General features: G+C 38.3%; 1 protein-coding gene and 1 pseudogene across 2 annotated transcripts in view; one reads left to right on the top strand and one right to left on the bottom strand.

The window, feature by feature from the left end:
• SPAG1 (sperm associated antigen 1) overlaps window positions 1-24,526 on the bottom strand; it is a 75,555-nt gene that overhangs the window by 48,282 nt on the left and 2,747 nt on the right. For both annotated transcript variants that reach the window (XM_017505011.2, XM_037730109.1), the window contains exons 2-6: window positions 22,901-23,042; window positions 19,141-19,300; window positions 8,059-8,184; window positions 1,698-1,759; window positions 504-610 (exon numbers count right to left, since the gene is read on the bottom strand). In XM_017505011.2, coding sequence (XP_017360500.1) covers window positions 504-610; window positions 1,698-1,759; window positions 8,059-8,184; window positions 19,141-19,300; window positions 22,901-23,040 — 595 coding nt within the window. In that variant the 5' untranslated portion in view covers window positions 23,041-23,042. The remainder of the gene's footprint in view (window positions 1-503; window positions 611-1,697; window positions 1,760-8,058; window positions 8,185-19,140; window positions 19,301-22,900; window positions 23,043-24,526) is intronic.
• On the top strand, window positions 19,290-20,368 carry LOC108286897 (annotated as a pseudogene).

Here is a 24,526-nt window from a genome sequence, read left to right as displayed (position 1 = left end):
TAAGAATGTTTATTTTAACAGAAGCAGAAGAAAGGAGAAAAATCATAAAATGAACAAAAGAAAATAAAAGATTCCCCAAGTTTAGGGATGTTTTTCTTTTTAAATCATTCACAAGTTTTGAGGATTCAGAATTTTTTAATGATTGATTTTGTTTTACATAGGCGCCATTCATCTATGGACTACAAACAAAAACAAACTGCCCATCTTTTGTTTTGAAGCAAAAGGAAAACAATTTGAGGAATTTGGAAGAAAAGGAGGAATGCAAAAAAGAAATTAAAAACAAATGAATTACAGTAAGAAAAATGGGTTTATATTTTAAATTCTTATTACATTTAAAAATTAGGTGGGTAAAAGAATCGAATTTGTTGAGTGATCAACTCTAGAAGAAAATCCATCAACTTTTCATGGAAATCTGTGCAGCACTCAAACACAATGTCTTCTAGGTTTACAGTTTTTATTATAATTCAAAAACTTTAAAGACTAAATTTTTTTTCTCCGATTACCTTCTGTCTCGATTCTTGTCTCAATTTTAGACAAGTACGACTTGTCTATTGCCGTCTTTTCTTTGTAATCTTCATCAATTTTTAAACATTCCTTTTCTACATCAAATCTTAAATGAAAGAACAATAAAAACCAAAAAAAAATACAGTACAGGCAAGAAAACAATTTATTATTGATATTCTTATATTTGTACAACCATGCCTTTGGACATATATTGAAAAATACATACTAAGTTTATAGTTCGAGTCATCTGAGTTCTTTCTTAAGAAAACTTATAATTTAGTGAGAACTTAAACATTAATCAGATTTAAACTGATCAGAACTTTGAAATTCAAATTTTTGTTTTCTTTTGGTTTGTATGGGTATAAAAATTACATTAATTATTTTTGGTTGGTTTTATTTTAAAAGAGAATGTAGTTCGTTTTTTATGTACTAAAAAAAACATCAAAAATGGTGAGATCAGATATTCTCAGTACTCTATTGAAGTAATTCGATATTCTTGACATGTTCAGGTTTATAATAATTACTTAAGAAATTACTGGCTGGGTGTGGTGGCTCACGTCTGTAATCCCAGCACTTTGGGAGGCCGAGGTGGGCAGATCACGAGGTCAGGAGTTCAAGACCAACCTGGCCAACATGGTGAAACTCCATCTCTACTAAAAATATAAAAAATTAGCCGTGAGTGGTGGTGGGCGTCTATAATTCCAGCTACTCAGGAGTCTGAGGCAGAATTGCTTGAACTCAGGAGGCAGAGGTTGCAGCGAGCCAAGATCGTGCCACTGCACTTCGGCCTGGGTGACAGAGCAAGACTCCATTTCAAAAAAAAAAGGGCACGCACTGTGGCTCATGCCTGTAATGCCAGCACTTTGGGAGGCCACAGTGGGTGGATCACCAGAGGTCAGGAGTTTGAGACCAGCCTGACCAACATGGTAAAACCCTGTTTCTACTAATAATACAAAAATTAATTGGGCATGGTGGTGCACACCTGTAATCCCAGCTACTTGGGAGGCTGATTCAGGAGAATTGCTTGAACTCAGGAGGCAGAGGTTGCAGTGAGCCAAGATCATGCCATTGCACTCCAGCCTGGGCAACAAGAGTAAAACTCCGTCTCAAAAAAAAAAAGAAAATTATTGCAGTATTTTGTGGTAGATAACTTTTTTAGTGATACATTTTATATGAAGACAGGTAAAACATACTTATCCCATTCTGCATAATCCCTTGGAGTTTTCTTTTTAGTTGGTCTTTTAGAATATTTTCCCTAAAAGAATAAAATCATATTTTATGAAACATATTTAACATAAGATTATCAGGTTTTACTTTAAATGCAATGTAAAGTATTGGGCTAAGATATACAAATGGAGGACGAGTGTGATGGCTCACACCTGTAATCCCAGCACTTTGGGAGGCTGAGGTAGACAGATCACTTGAGGCCAGGAGTTCCAGACCACTCTGGCCAACATGGTAAAATCCAGTCTCTACTAAAAATACAAAAATTAGCTGAGCATGGTGGTGCATGCCTGTAATCCCAGCTACTTGGAGGTTGAGGCACGAGAATTGCTTGAACCTGGGAAGTGGAGGTTGCAGTGAGCAAAGATTGTGCCACTACACTCCAGCCTGGGTGAGAAAGTGAGACTCTGTCTCAAAAAAAATAAGATACACAAATGGAATGGATAAGAAAAATAGGTACCTTAGAAGTTATAATAACTTCAGCATTATAGTTATTAATAATATACAGCATGTAAAAGAAAGAATTTTAAAGTTAATTTTAATTCTGGGGACAATCTATAGGCTTTTAAGTATATATATAATTTTAAAACTCGTGTGAATATGATTATTACTGATTTTCTTATAATAAAAAAGTACTAAATTCTGATTCATTCTTTTCAAACCTAGGCATTGGAGAAACAAGAATTAACTGCTATATTAGAAGTGTTTTGTTTGCAATGACAGTACAAATAATTATATTTAAAAAAGAAATTATCAGCTTATATAACTAAACTGGTGGAAGGGCAGGGGTACTGCCGGATGAGGGGATCCCTATCCCCTTTCTCCACCTCTCCTTGCCCCTCCCAGTCTCTGCTCCTCTCTATCTTCTATCTCACTTTCCTTGATGGTACTTGCTTTCTTCATGTGGCAGGAAACATTGCCCCAATCATTCTGGAATTATAACCTCACAGCTGTCTCCACCAGAGGAAGAGAGTGACTCTTCTATCTTCAATAAGAGAAATTTCAAGGAAGGACTGATTGGCCAGCTTGGGTCATGGGCCCATCCTGACCAAGCACTAACAGTGGCCCAAAGTAGCCACATTCACACTGCTGAAAACAGAGGGCAGGTTCTGCACCGGAAGAGAATGAGAGAAAAGCAAACAATAGTCATAATGTTCACAAATAATCAGTCTCCCAGAGAGGGTACAATTTTTGCTAGAGAAGTACTAAGGAATATTAACTTTAAAATATTTATATAGTCTGCGGAAACGGAAATATAGCAGAATTTATCATACTAAAGTAGGTCCTGATTTGTTTTTAAACTATTACATATCTTCATTCTCATTAGGCTTGGGTTTGCTAATAGCAATACTAGGAACTATATACATTATAGAAAGGAATGCTATGGAATCCTTACAGGCTCAGTAAGTATCATTTGATGCTTGAACTCAATTTCCTGCTCATAAAGACAATGCTCTCAATGCTAAGATGATGTTATAGGCTGAATTGTGTCTCCCAAAACAATATGATGAAGTCCTAACCCCTGATACCTGTGAATAAGACCTTATTTGGAAATAAGGTCTTTTCAATGTAATCAAGTTAAGATGAAGTCATGAGGGTGGGCCCTAATCCAATATGACTATGTCCTTATAAAAAGAGGAGAAGAGCTTCCAATAGAAGGAAGCTAGCCATGTGAAAATGAAAATAGAGCTTAGAGTTGTGCTGCTATAAGCCAAGAAAGGCCGGGGCTACCAGAGGCTTGAAGAGCCAAGGAAGGATCTTCCCTTTCAGGTTTTGGAGGACCCTGCCAATACCTTGACTTTGTACTTCTAGCCCCTAGAACCGAGAAACAATAGATTTCTGTTGTTTTATGCTGACCACTTCCTGTGGTGTTACAGCAGCTCTAGGAAAGTAATGCAAGTGGTACAATTTAGTTTGAAAAGGGCATTGATTAGAAATCAGGGGTATTTAGCCAGGCGTGACGGTTCACGCCTATAATCCCAGCACTTTGCGAGGTCAAGGTGGGTGGATCACAAAGTCAGATCAAGACCATCCTGGCCAACATAGCGAAACCCCATCTCTACTAAAAATGCAAAAATTAGTTGGGCATGGTGGTGGACACCTGTAATCCCAGCTATTCAGGAGGCTGAGACTGGAGAATTTTCAGGAGGCTGAGACCGGAGAATTGCTTGAACCTGGGAGGTGGAGGTTGCAATGAGCCAAGACTAGCCTGGTGACAGAGCAAGACTCCATCTCAAAAAAAAAAAAAAAGAAAAAAAAGAAAAGAAAAGAAATTAGGGGTATTTAATATTCATATGTGGCTCTCAAATACCTACCTCTGACAAAAAATATCCCCCTTTAGGGATCAAGAAATGAACACAAATTGGCTTGATTGCAGTAAGCATTTCAAAATATGTAGATATATCAAAATATTACATTGCACACCATAAATATATGCAAGTTTTATCAATTATAACTGAATAAAGAAGCAAAAAGTTTTCAATAAGTAAAAAAATGAATGTGGAGCAATAAAAGTATCAAGACATGGACTCAGTATATGGGATAAAATCTAATGTGTAGAATCATATTTGGATATTTTAAGAAGGCAATGCACCCTGGCTTTGAAAGATTGGAACATGTACCTTCTACCTATTCCCATAACATTGCATATTTACTGTCATGATCCACCAGTGGGGCTCAAACTTTTCAGTATCTTGATGTTAGAAATGCTCATTCCTCAGTGCCAAAAAGAAGAACTAGTGCTCATACAAAGAATTTTCTCAGCAAGATAATTTTACTTTCTGCAGAAAGGTTGCTACTGATCAGCAATCTTGCCACAGGAGCTCAGTGAACAAAGGAAAGGCAGAAATATTTATTGCTTATGCATTGGGTTCTTACCACTGTGTCCTATCTTCATTGGTTGGAGCTGGACCTCGCAGTCTAAGCTAAACCTGATTGGCTAACAACTTAAAACTTTCCTAAATAGGTAAGAGCAATGGAGAACAAAGGAAAAGAGTAAGTTGCTTGTGAAAGAACTTAGAAAAGTAGTAACATTTCCAAATAAGGAAGGGGCATAGGCTGCGAGCTGGGACATACCTGAGCATGTCCAGAACAAATATCTTGGTTAAAGTACAAGGACATAGAATGTACTCATTTCTTTATATCTAACAGCTATGTAGGATAGGGCTTAACAAAAAGTTATTAGCAAAAAGCAAGAAGGATTTGAAGGAAGTTAGTCTATAAAAGAATCTATTATTTCTAATATTTATTTTTTATTCTTTAACAAGAAGGGAAACTTTGAAGAAGAACTTTTTATTTTCTACAACGATGCTCTCACACTCTTCAAAATTATTGGTCACTGGAGTTATACAGGTCTTCCAAATATTCACACATTTCATTATACAATTAAAAAAATCATAATTTGTTAATATCTGCATGGAATGCATCAAAAAAGACTTTCAAACATGTTAAATAAAATTTATAGGAGGTCACTGATTTGGACTAAGCTCCTGCACTAGGCCCCAACAGACTAATCTAAAATGTAGTCACTAGTGCTAAAGTTCCACATAACCAAAGCAAAACTAAGTTGCTTATCTGACTGGAGAAATCAAGAGACAGAGATAACAGCCAAATCTCTTCTTTAACCTTTATAAGGAAAGTAATGCAGAGTAACCTGTTGTTAAATGGTCTACTTTTTGTATTCCTTGTCCCTGCTCAAGCTACCTTATAAAAACCAGGTGTTCTGCCATGGCCATTGGAGCACATTTTCTAAATTTTTAGAGGAGGTGTCATCCTGATTCATGAATTGTTAATAGAAGCCAATCAGATTTTGAAATTTGTTGTAATTTTGTCCTCTGACAAGTATGTCCCTTAAGGGCTATTTTCTGTCACAAGCAGATATTTGAGAAACACATAATATCTAAATTATTAGATATTATATGAAATATTTAATACCTAAAGCCCTAATTTGCACTTTGCTTTTAGAGACAGGGTCTTGCTCTGTTCCCCAGACTGAAGTACAGTGGTACCATCATGGCTCACTGCAGCCTTGGCCTCCAGGGTTCTAGCAATCGTCTTACCTCAGTCTCCTGAGTAGCTGGAACTAGAACTACAGGCATGTGCCATCACACCAGGCTAATTAAAAAAAAAAAAGTTTTGTAGAGATGGGGTCTTGCTACATTGCCCAGGCCTTGAACTCCTGGGCTCAATGATCCACCCGCCTTGGCCTCCCAAAGTACTGGGATTACAGCCATGAACCACTGCCCCCCCTCCCCACCCCCTTGCCTGGCCCTAATTTGCACTTGAAAGCTCAGATTTTCTTACTGGCAACAAATACTGTGAGTTGTTTTCCTTAAAGTGACAGGCCTCCTTCATTCACTTTCAGCAAAATTCCTGCCAAAATCCCAAGTCTGAATAATGATAGTTTGTCAGCCATTATTTCAAGTAAAAACAGCATTCCAGGAAAACATGACTATGCATCATATCATAACCATCTTATTTCACTATGTAGGGAAATGCTTTCTGCATACTTCTAACTTTGTCACACAAAATACTAAAAGGACATATCCTTGATGTTCAAGATCTAACAAAGTAAACATTCTATTATTTTATCAAAGGTATTAAGTAAAATGGGAATTTATTTTTACTGTATGTACAGTGTGCTGCCCACCCTGCTTCACATTAAGGCAACAACAGCTTTATCCTCAGTGCAAATACCAACACAGTGACAAGGACAAAGCATTAGCATTATTTTCAAAATAGCACTGACTTTCTGGACCCCCTGGAAGAATCTCTGGAACTTCAAGGGTTTCCTAGACCATACTATACCACTAGTCTGTCTACCCATTGCTCTTTCAGGGCAATGACCAAGTATTATTCATAGTTATATTGTTATATTTTCAGAGCAAAGTCTTAGTACACAGGGACTTTTATATATTTTTTTTTTTGAGATGGAGTCTCACTCTATCACCCAGGCTGGATGGAGTGCAGTGGTACGACCTCAGTTCACTGCAACCTCCGCCCCCCGGGGTTCAAGCAATTCCCTGCCTCAGCCTCCCCAGTAGCTGGGATTAAGGTGCCAGCTAAAAATTTTTGAATTTTTAGTAGAGACAGGGTTCACCATATTGGTCAGGCTGGCCTTGAACTCTTGACTTCAAGTGATCTGCCTGCCTCGGCTTCCCAAAGTATTGGAATTACAGATGTGAGCCACTGGGCATGGCCTTTTTTTTTCCAAGACAGAATTTTGCTGTGTCGCCCAGACTAGAGGCCAGTGGCACGATCTCAGCTCACTGCAATCTCCACCTCCTGGGTTTAAGCAATTCTTGTGCCTCAGCCTCCCAAGAAGCTGGGATTACAGGCACATGCCACCATGCCTGGCTAATGTTTTTGTATTTTTAGTAGAGATGGGGTTTCACCATGTTGGCCATGCTGGTCTCAAACTCCTGGCCTCAAGTAATCCACTTGCCTCGGCCTCCCAAAATGCTGAGATTATAGGTGTGAGCCACCGTGCCTGGCCGACTATTCAATAAATACAATTTCATTGATTGCAGATAGTGGCATCCTCACCGGATTATTGTGCACCCCAGCTACCTGCATAATTCATAATGAGGAATACAAAGATCCAAGAAGGCAAATTATCACAGAGCAGAGTGATGAAGGGCCATGGATATTTCTAAAATAAAATTGATTCAAAGAAAAGATGAGAATAACAAGAATGAGTTAACCTAGAGTGAAAAGACTTGGGGGGTCACCTGAGAAATTACAGGGTCATATGGATGCCAGGAACCCCAGTTTCAATCTAAAGTTAAATAGAATGAGCCTGGAACTTTAACAGGCCCCTTCTCTATGGAACCCATGGATTAAAAAGGAGAGGTCTATGTGACAAAATAGGGACCATCCACAGAGAAATGGGCATAAGGGGAAAACAACATGCACTAAATAGAGGAATGACATTTATAAGTACTGAAAGTATCTGTTTACTATTTTAAATCCATAATTAAATTATGGAATATGATATATCCTCTGTAGCCCTACTGGATATATACAATTGTTCCCTGAAATTTTCACACACTGAATCAGACCTTTTGCTCTCATCAAAACTGGACAGAAGAGACAGGGTATGTGTGTGTAAATAAACCCAAGGTACAAGACTTCAAAGAAAAAAACTGTTTCATTTTAATCTCCAAGTAATGAGATACAACCTATTAAAGTAGTTCCCAGCCAGCTGAAAAACCTCCTGACTCTCCTAGAGGACATCACACATAGGCTGTTCCAATTAAACTGAGATTGCCCCTTAATAAACAACGACAATCCTCTCCCACTTCCACCCACAAAGATATCAAAAAGACCTACTTTGCCAACATGAAGACAGCTGTTTGAACCACGAACTGGAGGCAAATTATCTTTCATTGCCGGAAATGTCTCGGTTTCATGAAAGTACATTTTATGTTCTTCTTTCTTAATTTCTGATACCCAACTCTGAGAATAGAGAAAAAGGTAAATACATAGTTTGAAATAATTAACCAAGTATAAGAAAGAACTAGAGTTGACCCTTGAACAATACGAGTTTGAACTGCATGGGCCCACTTATATGTGGATTTTTTTCAGTAAAAATATTGGAAAAAATTTTGGAGATTTATGATAATTTGAAAAAACAGATGAACTAGAAATATTAAAAAATTAAGATAAGGTTAGGCATTTAATGAATGCATAAAATATATATAGATCCTAGTCTACTTTATCATTTACTACCATAAAATATACACCAATTATAAAAAGTTAAAACTAATCAAAACTTACACACTTACAGACCATAATTGGCACCACTCACAGTAAAGAGAAATGTAAAAGACATAAAGATACAGTATTAAATCATAACTGCATAAAACTGACTGTAGTACACACTATAATACTATAATAATTTCACAGCCACCTCCTGTTGCTATTGTGGTAAGCTGAAGAGTTATAAGTATCTGCTTAAAATGCCTTGTGACACTCACTAGTCATTTCTTCATGAGCAGTTTGTCTCGCCAGTAAATTGCATCTTGCCATGAAAAGTGATCTCTCACAGTTCTCACATATTTTTATGATGTTTAGTGCAATACTGTAAACCTTAAATAACACCATGACATCCATACAAAGTGTCACTAATGATCCTGGAAGTGCTCCCAAGAAGCAGAGAAAACACATGATTTTACAAGAAAAATTGAATTGCTTGATATGTGCCAGAGATTAAGATCTTCAGCTACAGTTGCCCACCATTTCAAAATAGATGAATCCAGCTTAAGGACCATCGTAAAAAAAAAAAAAAAAAAAAAAAAGAAAAGAAAGAAAAGAAAATTAATGAGCCCATCGTTGCATCACTGCAGCTACACCATCAGATGCAAAGACTGCACTTCTTGTGAAATGCTTTTTTATCTTGTATTAAAAATGCAGCCTTCATGTGGGAGCAAGATTGATGTAAGAAAGATATTCCTGACTGGGCATGGTGGCTCATGCCTGTAATCCCAGCACTTTGGGAGGCCAAAGTGGGTGGATCACTTGAGGTCAGGAGTTCCAGACCAGCCTGGCCAAAATAGTAAAACCCCCATCTCCACTAAAAATACAAAATTAGCCAGGTGTGGTGGCAGGTGCCTGTAATCTTAGCTACTAGGGAGGCTGAGGCATGAGAATTGCTTGAACCTGTGGGCGGAGGTTGCAGTGAGCCAAGATTGTGCCACTGCACTCCAGCCTGGGTGATAGAGCAAGACTCAGTCTCAAAAAAAAGAAACAAAGAAAAAAAAAAAATAGAAAGACATTCCTATAGACTCTAATATAATTCCAGAAAAAGCAAAGTCATCATATTACAACTTAAAGCAAAAGGAAGATGATGGATCTTTAAAGCTGAAGAATTGAATGCCAGCAAATGATGGTTTGAATTTTAGAAGGAGGTTTGGCTTTTAAAATATTAAGAGAACAGGAAAAGCAGCTTCTGCCAACTAAAAGGCAGCAGACAAGTTTCCAGACGCCACTGAGAAAATCACTAAAGAGAAATAATATCTGCCTGAATAGGTTTTTAATGTAGACAAAAGTGCTGTATTCTGGGGGAGAAAAAATGCCACAAAGGATATTTATTAGTAAGGGACAGAAGCAAGCACCAGGATTTAAGGCAAGAAGGGATAGGGAAATTCTACTATTTGTGCAAATGCAGTTGGGTTTATGATCAAGACTGACCTTATCTATAATGCTGCGAACCTTCAATCCTTGAGGGGAAAAGATAGATACCAGCTGCCAGTCTTTTGGCTGTACAAGAAGGTCTGTTCAAGGACCCTTTTTCTGGATTGGTTCCATCGCTGCTTTGTTCCTGAAGTCAGGATGTACCTTGCCACTAAGGGACTATTTTTTAAAGTTCTTTTGATGTTGGACAATGTCGCAGGCCACCCAGAACCCCATGAGTTCAAGACCAAAGGGGTCAAGTCGTCTACTTATTCCCAAACACAACGTCTCTAATTCAACCTCAAGATCCGGGGGTCACAAAGACCTTTAAGGACTTCATTACATGCCCTACTCTATGGAAAGGATTATCAATACTACAGAAGAGAACCATGATAGAACATCATAAATGTCTAGAATGATTATACCATTGAAGATGCCATCATTATTATAGAAAAAGCCATTAAGCCAGGAGTGGTGGCACATGCACCTGTAGCCCCAGCTACTCAGGAGGCTGAGGCAAGAGGATTGCTTAAGATCAAGAGCTGGAGGCTGTACTGTGCTCTGTGACCCTGCCTGTCAATAGCCACTGCATTCCAGCCCTGGCAACATGGCAAGACCCCTATCTCTAAGAAAAAAAAAAAGCCGTGAAACAATAAATCCCTGCTACAAAAAAATTGCCCAGATGTTATCCAGGATTTTATAGAATTTACAATAGAGCAAATCAAGGAAATCATAAAAGAGATCATGAATATGGCAAAAAAAGTTTCAAGATATGGATGTTGGAGAAATTCAAGTGCAAACACCATACCACAGTAATGAATGGAAGATGACTTCATGAAGATAAGGGCTTCTGAACCAGTGCAAGACAATGAGAAGACAGAGAAGCAGCAATGCCAGAAAGCAAACGGACATTAGACAATCTGGCAGAAGGGCTCTGATTACTCAAGACTGTTTTTGACTTCTTTCACAACATCTACCCTCTGTGATATGGGTGCTAAAACTAAAATGGTGGAAGAATTGGCACCATATAGTAAAATTTTTAGAGAAATGAAAAAGCAAAAGTCAGACAAATTATATTTTCTATAAAGTTACACCAAGTGCACCTGCCTCTCCTTTCATCTCCTCCACCTCTTCTATCTCTGCCATGCTTGAGACAGCAAAACCAACTCCTCCTGCGCCTCCTTGTCCTCAGCCTACTTAATGTGATGATGATGAGGATAAAGACCTTTATGATGATCCACTTCCACTTAATGCATAGCAAATATATCGTCTCTTCATTATGATTTTCTTTTCTCTAGCTTACTTTATTGTAAGAATACAGTATATAATCTGTATAACATACAAAATATATGTTAATTAACTGTATGTTATTGGCAAGGCTTTCAGTCAACAATAGACTATCAGTAGTTAAGTTTTGGGGGAGTCAAAAGTTGTAAGTAGATTTTGACTGTGTAGGGAGACAGTGCCTCTAACTCCTTGTGTTATTTAAGAGTCAACTATATTTACCATAGTTCTCTATGAGTCAGTTTTTTAGACGATGTGATCCTGTCATTCTCACTATCCAGAATACATTTCCTACTTTTTATTTTAAATTATGGTAAATATGTATGAGATAATAAAATCTGCTATCTTAACCATTTTTAAGTCTACAGTTCAGTCTTGTTAAATATATACACATTGTTGTCACCCTTTCTACTTTTATCGTGCAAGACCTTATTCATCATTCTTTTCCCAGATTTTCCAGAACTTTTTAGTTAGGCTAAAAGTGCTTCTCCTCCATAATATATTAGCATAAAGATTTGAAAGCCATCTATTGTTAGTCTCTCTTCTTATACTGTAAATTCCTTGAGGGCAGGGCCTATGTCTTAATTTCATCTTTGTGATTCAGTGTCTGACATATAATAACTTCTTAGTGTTTATTAATTGGAATTGTGACAGGTGCCAGGAAAAAAAAAATTGAGTAAGAGATTATCTGTGAAATTTTATTATTTATAATTCAGAAAATATGTATCGAGGGTTCTAACATTTGTTAGACATTTGTTAGACACTCTTAAAAGCACTTGGATACAGCAAAAGAAAAACAACTAAATTTATCTGACCTATCTGTATAGAAAGGAGGGAGGGTGAAAAGGGGCAAAGAGGAGAAATATGAGAAGAAAAAGAAAAGCAATACTGTAAGGTGAGAAAGGTAAAAGACAAGAGGAAGATTTATGGAGAAGGAAGGAAGCAAGAAAGAATGGAGAAAAGGGGACAAGTGGCAAACAGTGTGAAAGAAAGGCAAGTGAATGGGAGACTAACTCACGAAGTTAGTTGGAGACTAACTCCAACAGGAGTTCTAGCCCAGCCTTGGCAACATAGCAACACCCCAGTCTCTACAAAAAAAATTAGCTGAGTATGGTGGTGAATGCCTGTAATCCCAGCTACTTGGGAGGACGAGGCAGGAGGATCACTTGAGCCCAAGAGTTCAAGACTGTAGTGAGCTATGATTCTGCCACTGCACTCCAGCCTGGGTGACAGAGCAAGATCCCATTGCAAAAGAAAAAAAAAGAAGTGGTCAAGAAGAGCAAAGACACACAACAGGGAAAAAAGTAGGCTCTTCAACTAAAATCAAGCTATCGACATCCTGAAAACAAGGCCAAAATGTCTGGGCATAAAGTGCTATTTTTGACTGGTAGATTAGTTGTATTTTTGAACTCAAGCCAATAAAATGAAAAGGCTGAACATTTAAAAAGCAGCATTTTAAGTTACAGAATACATATACCTCGACATTGTTTCTAGATGTTTTAAAATTGTTTTCAACTCCAGAAATATATGAATAAAATACAGTAAACCAAAAAACTGGTTCTCTAGAATCTGCTTTTTATATGTGTATATTTTTTTCTTTTTTTTTTTTTTAGACAGAGTCTAGCTCTGTCTCCCAGGCTGGAGTATAGGGGTGTGATCTTGGCTCACTACAACCTCCACCTCCTGGGTTCAAGTGATTCTCTCATGCCTCAGCCTCTGGAGTACCTGGGATTATAGTTGTCCACCACCATGCCTGGCTGATTGTATTTTTAGTAGAGACAGAGTTTCACCATGCTGGCCAGGCTTATCTTCAACTCCTGACCTCAGGTGATCCACCTGTCTTGGCCTCCCAAAGTGCTGGGATTACAAGCATGAGCCACTCATGCCCAGCCCAAAAATAATTTCTTAAGCAAAATAAAACTGTGAAGAAACTCTGAGAAAATATAAGTAAATATATATCTGGTAGAGAGAAAACCTTCCTAGCTATAAAAGCTGATGAAAAGATCTTAAAGAATAAAATTGAGAATAAAATTTTATGTGATTACATAAACATTTTAAAAAATAAAATACACCACACATGACATTTAAAAGGTAAACAACAAGCTAGAGGAAAATTTGCAATATACAGTACAGAACTCTTACAAAACAATGAGAAACATATTAATAGAAAAATCACAAAAATCAGCTGGGCATGGTGGTACACGCCTGTAATCCCAGCTACTCAGGAGGCTGAAGCAGGAGAATCACTTGAGACCTGGGAGGCAGAGGTTGCAGTGAGCCAAGATTGAGTCACTGCATTCCAGCCTGGGTGATAAAGTGAGACTCCTTCTCAGACAAAAAAAAAAAAAAAAGGAAAAGAAAAATCAGTAAAGGGTCTTCTTGTGGCCTAATGGAGTCAGAGACTGGATTTACCGTCTTGCCTAAATTCTAGAAAACGGAGTAAAATATATGGAGTGATGGTGTTCAGACACTAGACAACAGGTGGCACAGGACAGTGATTCTTGACACCAGGGGGAATAAATGAGGTGAGCCCTATATTTGCTCCAACTCACTGTCTACAGTTTCCAGGCTGCAGCACAGGAAAGGTACTCAGACAGAACCCTGTGGTCTCAATGAATTCAGCAGACGGAGTTTGCAACTTAGGGAGGCGAAGACTGTGAGGATTCCGGCGAAAAGTGTCAAAGAGGAGGAGGCTGTTGAGAAAGAGAGCTGTAAAGATAACCTGAATAGCCTTGTATTTATTTGAAAAATTGAATTCACAGTTAAAATCTTTCCTACAAAGAAAACCCCAGGATTATACAGCATTAACAGTGAATTGAATTAAACATTTCAGAAAGAAATAATAGCAATTCTATATCAACTTTTATAGAAAACAGAAGAAGAGAAAATACTTCCCAACTCCTCCTATGAGGCCAGCATTACCCCGCCACCAAAACCAGACAATGGCATTACAGGAAAATAAAACTATTGACCAGTATCTCTCATGATCATAGACACAAAAATACTTCACAAAATTTCAGCAAATCAAATCCAGGAATATATTTGTAAAAGGTATATAGTGACCAAGTAGAGTTTATCCTGGAATGTAAGGTTGGTGTAATATTTAAAAACAATCTACATAACCTATTAACAGGCTACAAAGAAAATAATCTGTTCAAATGTAGAAAAAGCATTTTACAAAGTTCAAAACCCATTCATGATAAAAATTCTCATCAAACAAGGAACAGAAGGAAACTCCTTCAACTTAATAAAGGGCATCTACACAAAATTTAAAGCTAACATTGTATTTCACAGTGAAAGGCAGAATGATTTCCCTGTAAGATTGGAAAATAGGCAAGGATACCTGCTCTTACCACTTCTGCTGAACACTCTACTAGAGGTTCTAGCCAATTCAATAAGGCAAGTAAAAAATAAATAAATAGCAGACTGGAAAAGAAGCAAATCTCTCATTTTTCACAGATGGCATGATCTTGCAGGTAGAAAATCCAATAAATCTACACAAACATTCCTAGAACTAATCCATGAATTTAACAAAATTTCAGGAAATGAAGTCAGTATGAAAAAGCAATCAGATAAATACAAACTTGCATAATTAAAAATTGAAATTAAAATTAGGTGTCTAGAGTAGACAAACTTATAGGAACAGAAATAGAATGATGGTTTCTAGGGCATAGGGGAACAGGGAAAAATAATGGGGAGTTGTTGTTTAATGAGTATAGCATTTGTTCTGCAGGATGAAAAAGTTCTGAAGAGTGGTTGCATGACCATGTGAATATGCTTAACACTATTGAACTGTACGCTTAAAACTGGTTAAGATAATGATTTTTATGTAATATGTATTTCACTACAATGAAAAAAACAAAATTTCATAACTGAGGTGACAGGTTGAGCAAAAAATTGAAATTACAAAAATATTAACATTTACAATAGCCTGAGCTATATGTAATGCTTAGGAATAAGTTTAGCAAAAATATGCAAGAACTATATTCTCAAAACTATAAGACATTGCTGTAAAAAAAAATTGAAGACTTAAATGAATGAAGAAATATAAAATGTTCATGGATCTGAAACCCCAGTATTGTTAAAATGTCAGTTCTTCCAAAATTGATCCATAAATTCAACATAATCCCAATCCAAACACAAGCAAGTTATTTGGTAATAAGCAAAAGACATAGGATAGCCAAAACAATTTTTAAAAAGAACAAAAGTGGAAGACTTGCATTACCTCCAGCCTCTTATTACAGTAAGATTTCAAGAGTTACTGTAAAACTATTACAATCAAGACAAGATGGTAATGGAGCAAAGATGGACATTTAAAATAGACTGCTTATGGAGTAGCCTTGCTCATCAAAAAACATAAAATAAATATTAAAAATAAAATAATGAAACATAACTGAGGGAGTCAGAAATAGACCCACACATAAGGTCAATTGATTCTTTTTTCTTTTTTGAGACAGTCTTGCTCTGTTGTCCAGGCTGGAAATTGATTCTTTTTTCTTTTTTGAGACAGTCTTGCTCTGTTGTCCAGGCTGGAGTATAGTGGTGCCATCTCAGCTCACTGAAACCTCTGCCTTTTGGGTTCAAGCAATTCTTGTGCCTCAGCCTCCTGAGTAGCTGGGACTACAGGCACATGCCACCATACCCAGCTAATTTTTAGTATTTAGTAGAGATGAGGTTTTATCATGTTGGCCAGGCTGGTCTTGAACTCCTGACCTCAAGTGATCCACCCACCTTAGCCTCCCAAAGTGCTGGAATTACAGGTGTGAGCCACTGTGCTCAGCCCGATTGATTTTTTTAAAGAGATTTTTTAGAGATGAGGTCTTGCTATGTTGTCTAGCCTAGAGTTAAGCAGCTATTTACAGGCTTGGAAATAGTGCATGATAGCCTAAAACTCCTGGGCTCAAGTGATTCCCTCATCTCAGCCTCATGAGTAGCTGGGACTACAGGCATGTGCTACCACACCCAGCTTTTGTCAACTGATTTTTGACAATGGTACCAAGAAATTCAAAGATAATATTTTATTAAACGGTGCTTGAACACTTTTTGTTCAAACACCAATATGAAAATTACAACTGATTATAGACCTAGATGTAAGAGTTAAAACTACAGACTTTCTGGGAGAAAACTTAGAGGTCCTATTAAATAAAGATTTCTTAGATAAAACACAAAAGCCCCAACAACGTACAAAAAAGGATTTCATCAAAAGTTAAAAGTTTTACTCTTCCAAAGATAGTGTTAAAAATAAATTGAAAAGATGGCTAGGCATAGTGGCTCATGCCTGTAATCCCAGCTCTTTGAGGGGCCAAAGCAGCAGGATCATTTGAGCTCAGGAGTTCAAGAATAGCCTGGACAACACAGTGAAACCCAGTTGCCGCAAACAATTTAAAAAAAAATTAGCCAGGCATGGTGGTACAGATGTGTGGTCCCAGCTACTCTGGAGGCAGAAGTGGGAGCATCTCTTGAGTCTGGGAGGTCAAGGCCGCAGTGAGCCATGATGGTACCACTGCATTCCAGCCTGGGCAATGGAGCAATACCTCTAATAAAGAACAAATATTTGGCAACTCAATAAGAACACAAACAATGCAATTTATTTTTTTAGCAGGCAAAGGATTTAAAGACACTTCACAATAGAAGTTACGTGAAAAGACAGTATCTTAGGCATTAGAGATATGCAAATTAAAACCATAATAAGATACCTGGTAGGATGGCTAAAACTAACAAAACTGACCATACTGTGTGCTGACCAGGATGTAAAGCAGCTGGAAATTTTATATATCGCTGTTCAGGACCACACAATGGTATAGCTACGTTGGAAAACATTTTGGCAGTTTAAACATAGTATATTTAAGACTCAGTATTAAGTAGGTTTTAGGCATCCACTGGGGGTCTTATCAAAGGTAAGTGGGTAAACAAACTATAGGGTATTCATACAATTCAATACTACTCAGTAACTCAAAGGAGTGAACTATGGACATATGGAACAGCATAGATGAATCTCAAAAGCATTATATAAGTGAAAGAAGACACGCAGGCACTCGATAACATACTGTATGATAAGATTTAAATGCAAGTCTAGAAAAAGCAAAACTATTGTGGTTGCCAGGTACCAGGCAGTGGGTCTACACTGACCACAGGTGGGCAAGAGAAAACTTTTAGAGGCGATGGAAATGTTCTGTATCATATCCGTTTGTCAAAACTCAGTGAAATGTACATTACAAAGCAGGTAATTTTTATGGAATGTAAATTATACCTCAATAAAATTGATTAAAAGAAGTCTGTAAATATTTAAGAAATTTAAGTGACAGATCCATGAAAAATAACTCAACTTTATTAGTAATCAAAAAATATGCTACGATAGCCCTGTCCTTACCTGTAATTTTGCTTTCTGTGGTGTCAGTTACCCACAGTCAACTGCAGTCGAAAAATAGGTGAGTAAAATATAGTAAGGTATTTTGAGAGAAAGAGAGAGAGCTCATATTCACATAACTCTTAAAACAGTATGTTTTTATGCTTGTTGTTTTTTAGTTATTGTTAATCTCTTACTGTGCCTAATTTATAAGTTAAACTTTATCATAGATATGTATGTATAGGAAAAAACACAGTATATTTAGGCTTCAGTACTATCTGCAGTTTTAGGCATCCATGGGGGGGTCTTGGAATGTATGCTCCAAAGATATGAAAGCATTACTGTACTACCATTTTTTTCTACTATTCAATTGTCTAAAAATGATTACAGTATCCAGCTAAGAATACCCAAAAATGGGCATCATTCTCTCTCTCTTTTTTTTTTTTTTTAAATAAAGATATCAGGTCTCTCTGTATTGTCTAGGCTGGCCTCAAAGTCTTGGGTTCAAGCAATCCTCCCTGGGTAACTGGGACTACAGGCACACACCACTGTACCTGGCTTGGACATTCTTACATACCGTTGAGGGTGGTGTATGAAGGTACAACTTTTCAGAGAACACAGAAATATGTTTGAAAAGCCTTAAAAACATTCAAATCCTTTGATCAAACAATTTAAAGTTTTGTATCTCTCTCTTGTTTTTTATTTTTTTAGACAGGGTTTCACTCTGTCTTCCAGGCCAGAGTGCAGTGGCACCATCACAGCTCACTGCAGCCTCAATCTCCCAGGATAAAGCGATCCTCCTGTCTCAGCCTCCTGAATGGCTGGGACTACAGGCACCTGCCACCATGTCCAGCTTATTTTTGTAGAAACAGCTCTGACTACATTGCCCGGGATGGTCTCAAACTCCTGGCCTGAAGTGATCCTTCTGCTTCAGCCTCCCAAAGTGCTGGGATTACAGGTGGTGTAAGTGACCACACCTGCCAAGCAATTTGAATTCTAATTATTTATTCTGAGGAAATAATCAGGGAGGTGCAAAAAAATTACAAATCCCAGCACTTTGGGAGGCCAAAGTGGGTAGATCATCTGAGGTCAGGAGTTCGAGAACAGTCTGGGTAACATGGTGAAACCTCATCTCTACTAAAATTACAAAAATTAGCTGGGCGTGGTGGCAGCCACCTGTAATCCCAACCACTAAGGAGGCTGAGGCGGGAGAAGCATTTGAACCTGGGAGGCAGAGGTTGCAGTGAGCCGAGATATCACCACTGCCCTCCAATCTGGGCAACAAAGCAAGACTCTGTCTCAAAATAAATAAATAAATCACAAACAAACATGTTTGTTTATACAGCACTATTTATTGAAGCTGATCAAATCATAGGTTTTTAAAAAATAGGACAGAATATTATTCAGCCAATTTAAATACACACCTGTATGGACGTGCAGACACACACAAATTTGCAATGTTCCCCAGGTGTAAAAAGTGACCAATCCTGCCTAAGTGCCACTAAAAAGCCCTTTACTGACAAACAAGAAGCTGAGGATTTCAGATAAGTGAAGTAAGCATATATGCAATGTCTCAACAATATCTACAGAAAATTGGTATTACTTTATACCTTTATATCACCATCAATTTTTTCCCATTCTTCAGCTGTAAAACTGGCTGCTGTTGCTGCTGGCTTATCTTTCCTCAAAGCTCTACTTTCAGGAGCCAAGGCTCGAAGGTGCTTTTCACAAAATTCTGTAAGTTCAGGATAATATCCTTCCTCACCAGACCTTAAAAAAAATGTAAGTTTTAGAGTCAGCACCTTATTTAGGATCATCTAGACCAGCAGTTTGCAAGCTGTGTTCCATGGAGCCCAGAGGTTCTGTGGAGATCTCAGGGGCTGCACAACGTTGAAAGCTGGACTGTTGGCTGCCCAGTCTCCTTCCTAAACCCGCACATTCTCCATTTTCACCTGCTAATCTATGGAATGATACAAGAAAAAAAAGGAACTCCAAAGAAACCAATTTTCATCACACACTTTAAAAATGGAATAAGGCTGAGTGGGGCGGGGTGGTCCCCGGCCCTGTGGAAATGGGGCTACTCTGTGGAGTTGACATGGGTTCTAGTTCATCCTGGCACCACCATTTCGAAGGTTTCCTTTAAGATCATGCTGACGTCTGACCCGAGGCTGCTATACTGTTCCTGAAAGTACACCTTTCACAGCAGTCTTAAAGTTTGCAACAGAAGAATTTCAAGTTCCTGCTGCAGTAAGTGCAGTTATTACCCATGATGGAATGGAACAAATCCTGCACAGACCACTGGAAATGTTTTTCTAAAACATGATTCAGAACTGCAAATTATTCCCAGAGATCATGATGGAAGTTGTTAATATCAGCTGCATGGAACATACAATTACCTTTCAGAATAAATACTGGTATTTTTTGTTGTTGAAAAATTGAAATCAGGCATTTAACACACTATGAAAACACCAAGAGTCAATCAATAATGAAGGGTGACTCATCTGTCCCTTTTTGTTGTCTGTACTCCTCATGTGAAGAGAGAATGCTTATGAATGAAGGGTACTGCAGTTACAGAAGATTGCTACCTCACACACAAACAGGTAGTTCATTTGGGGTAAATGGATTATCTGACTGTTTCATAACTGAGAGCTTCTGATAATTTTTTGGAAAATTATTTATTGGAAATAAATAATTTTAATAAATAAATAATTTATTGGAAAACATTTGAAACATTAAAATTTACTGAATCTTACATGTTCGAGTTAAAAATATAAAAAGAATTACGGATCATGAATGGCAATTTGCTTGATAGCATCTGGTTTGCAGACTCATAGTTCGGTTTTTAAATACATAGCTTATGATGAAGTCAATAAATATCAATGAAGAGTTAACTATATTTAATTTTTATCAGGCTAGGTACTATAACCCAGGCCTGTATTCCTAGCACTTTGGGAGGCTGAGGCAGGAGGATCACTTGAACCCAGAAGGCAGAGGTTGCAGTGAGCCAAGATGTTGCCACTGCACTCTAGCCTGGGTGACAGAACAAGACTCTGTCTCAAAAAAAAAAAAAAAAGAAAAATTTTTATCATTTATGTTTCAAACCTTGTGTATCATATAAATTTGTTTAATATCAACCAAAAAACCAAAATTTTAATCTAAAAAAGCTGAATATTTTCTCCTCTCTTCAACATGTGTATGTTCATATGTTCATTTTGTACATGATATTAAACTCTTAAGTTCAATATTAGTGACTGGCAGAAAGAGAATTTGAGCTTTCTTTTAACAAAGAGTTTCTGTTTACAGTTTAATTTTTTTTTTCAAAGAGGTAGGAAGAAAATGGCAGATAAACAGCTTAAACAAAACACCCTGAAATTCAACCACTCAAGGAACAGAATTCCTTCCTTAGAGAGTAAAATGGAGACATCTGTTCCTTTTATTTTTAAGAAAAATCAGTCTTTTTCCATTCTCTTGTAGGTCTGTTCGCTCTTACATTTCTAGAAAAATATAAACAAATTTTATTTCCAAATTAAATTTTAAAAAACAATTCAAAGTTCAATACATTATAACTGAATTAGACTATTCATAGAATTTCTTGGAACCAATATTATTATAACTGTAGCTTTCCAACTGTTTCATCCAATAAACTTTTTATTTTTATTTATCAGTCCTTGGCCAAGCATACATGATAATATTCTGCTAAAAAAAAAAGGGGGGAGGAACAATTGATATTATTGATTTTTTACTTTCCATTCCAAAAATGATGATGTCATTACATCAGCATTTGGCTGGGGACCAACAAGGAAAACAGGAAGCCAAAGGTGATGAAAGAGAAAAAGGAAAGAACCCAGTGATAAGGAGGGATAGAGAAATAAGAGCCACCCAGAGCAATAGGAATACTAGATGTCCTGGAAAGTAGCTCATGCTCCACAAGCATCTTCTGCAATCGAACTCTGGTCTCCAAAGGAAAATAGTTCAAGAGATCCAAAAGAGGCCTCAACTCTTTGGGAGGCCAAAGCAGGAGGAGTTTGACATCAGCCTGGGCAACACAGTGCAATCCAGTCTTAAAAAAAAAAAAAAGAAATCCAAAAGAGGTGTCACAGGTTGGTACTCCTCAGGACAGTGTTGTTTCTTAAGTGGGTTCCTTGAACACCTGCATATCAATCAGCCAGCTCCACATGTTCCCGGGCCATACCCCAGATTTCTTAAAGCAGAATCACTGGGAATAGGACCCTCAAATGTGAGTTTTTCACAACCACATTTGATGTATTTTCAGTTGGACAGTCACTAGAATGAGGCTCTACCCTGAAAAGGCCCTAATTCCCTGCCTTCTGTTACTACCTTCAGGCCTCCCCACCACCCGCTATGTAATCAGTGTGCAGTGGGTCACCTTCCTTTGTTGTCAGGTGATATGAAGTGGGAAAGTGCCAAATAACTTGATCAGCCTAGGCTGGTGAGATAAGCTTAGCTTCTAATAGCTTTTGTTTTTTGTTGAGACTCTGTCACCCAGGCTGGAGGCTAGAGTGCAGTGGCACAACCAGGGATCACTAAAGCCTAAAGCCTCTAAGGCCCAAGCAATCCTCCCACCTCAGCCTTCTGAGTAGCTGGGACTACAGGCTCAGACAATTTTTGTTTTTTTTTTGTAGAAATAGGATTTCACTCTGCTGCCCAGGCTGGTCTCGAACACCCGAGCTCAAATGATCCACCTGCTTCGGCCTCCCAAAGTGCTGGGGTTACAGGCATGAGCCACCACACCCCACCCTAACAGCTGTTTTCACAGCTACTTTACTTTCTCCTAGAAAATGTAGAGAAGGCAAGAAAAATGCTCTCCTGGATACTAATTAGCCTAAGTCTCATGCTGGCAGTAGACGTAGGTGGAACTCTCCAAACTAACCACAGAATCAAAACCACTATTTTGGGACCTACCTTGCATGGTCAAAAACAACAATCTCAATATTTGAGAATTTTCTGCAGTATTTCTTTTTTTTTTTTTAAGATGGAGTCTTGCTCTGTCGCCAGGCTGGAGTGCAGTGACGCGAGATCTTGGCTCACTGCAACCTCCACCGCCCAGGTTCAAGCAATTCCCTTGCCCCAGCCTCCTGAGTAGCTGGGACTACAGGCTCATGCTGCCACACCTGGCTAATTTTTTGTATTTTAGTAGAGATGGGGGTTTCACCATGTTGGCCGGGATGGCCTCGATCTCCTGACCTCATGATCTACCCGCCTCAGCCTCCGAAAGCTCTGGGATTACGGGCGTGAGCCACTGTACCCGGCCTTCTGCAATATTTCCAATGTAGCTTTTACTTTTAGAAGGCAACAACAAGATAATTAAAGTTGTCATACTAAAATATGAAATGATTTTTAAATGCTTACCTGAGCACACAAAGAATTTTTTCCAGATGTTTAACATCTGAACATTTTTCAATGTATTTGAAATCCAGATGTTCAATGGGAATTTTAAATGCTTTTGTTGTTCCAAAGCCCCACAGTGATGGATAATCTTTGGTGGTCATAGCTGAAATACAATATTAAAAAGTCATTAATCTAATGTACAAATAATACTCAATTTAGATAGTAGTAACCATGTAGATACTTCTTTGTATTTTTTAAAATTTTTTTTTGTAGAGACAGGGTCTATATTGCCCAGGCTGGTCTCTAACATCTGGCCTCAATCAATCCTCCTGCTTCAGCCTCCCAAACTGCTGGTATTACAAGCATGAGCCCCATTGTGTCTGTCCCACCTAGGTATTCCCAGACCAAACTGAGGGTTGGCCTGCTAGTTTTCATGGTCCAGTAATGAGATGCAGATGAGCTGAGGAGGAAGAGAGTATTTATTTCTGCAACCAGTTATAGGGAGAAGGCCTGGAAATTATTGCCAGACCAACTCAAGATTACAAAGTTTTCCAGAGCTGATATACCTTGTAAGCTATATATATGTCTATGTGTAAGTGTGCATTCATCTAAAGACATACGAGATTAACTTCTCTTCATCTATAACTAAGGTCTGAGTCCTGAAGACCTTCCTCTAGAGTCTCAGTAAATTTATTTAAATAGGTCCAGGTGCTGGGGCTATTACCCTTACCTTGTCTCCAGCTAAATCACAGAGGTTTGGGGAGTTCCTTCAGCCCAACACCCCCCCTTGATAAACTTGTTTGTGGAGGTCTGGGGAGTTTCTTCAGACCCACAATAAAACTTCTTTAATCCTAAATGCGTCTTCCTAAAACTTCCTTTGTTATTTTGTCATGCTTTGAGGCCCAGGAAGGGCCTCAGTAAAACTCTTGGTGGGCTTTTGTTATATCCCAGCCTTTGTATAAGAGCACTGGCTTTTAATATTTAACTTAAATACACAGTACTGAAACAGTTGTTATGGAGGCCTAGGTTAGTGAGAACTGGCCTGCCACATAGGTACTTCTGTATAAAAGGAGGTGGAGTGTTTGGTTTTGTTTTGTTTTGGTTTGGTTTTTGAGATGGTGTCACTCTGTCACCCAGGCTGAAATGCAGTGGTGCAATTGTGGCTCACTGCAGCCAGGCCTTCTGGACCCAAGTGATCCTCCTACCTCAGCCTCCTAAGTAGCTGGGACTACAGACACCATGCCACCACTCCCAGCTAATTTTTCTTAATTTTCTTTTTTTTGTAGAGATGGGGTTTTGCCTTGTTCCCAGGCTGGTCTCAAACTCCTGGGCTCAAGTGATCCTCCTGCCTCGGCCTCCCAAAGAGCTGTGATCCCAGTCCATCTAGGTACTTCTGTAGAAAAGAAGGTAGAGGCCGGGCGCAGTGGCTTATGCCTATAATCCCAGCACTTTGGGAGGCCAAGGCAGGAGGATCACGAGGCCAGGAGTTCAAGACCAGCCTGACTAACATGATGAAACCCCATCCTTACTAAAAATACAAAAATTAGCTGGGAGTGGTGGCAGGCACCTATAATCCCAACTACTCAGGAAGCTGAGGCAGGAGAATTGCTTGAACCTGGGAGGTGGAGGTTACAGTGAGCCAAGATT

The sequence above is a fragment of the Cebus imitator genome, unplaced genomic scaffold (assembly GCF_001604975.1).
Source record: "Cebus imitator isolate Cc_AM_T3 unplaced genomic scaffold, Cebus_imitator-1.0 Scaffold331, whole genome shotgun sequence".
Lineage (NCBI taxonomy): Eukaryota > Metazoa > Chordata > Mammalia > Primates > Cebidae > Cebus > Cebus imitator.
Note: the sequence above shows the minus strand (reverse complement) of the source record. Positions and strands in the feature narration are given on the sequence as shown.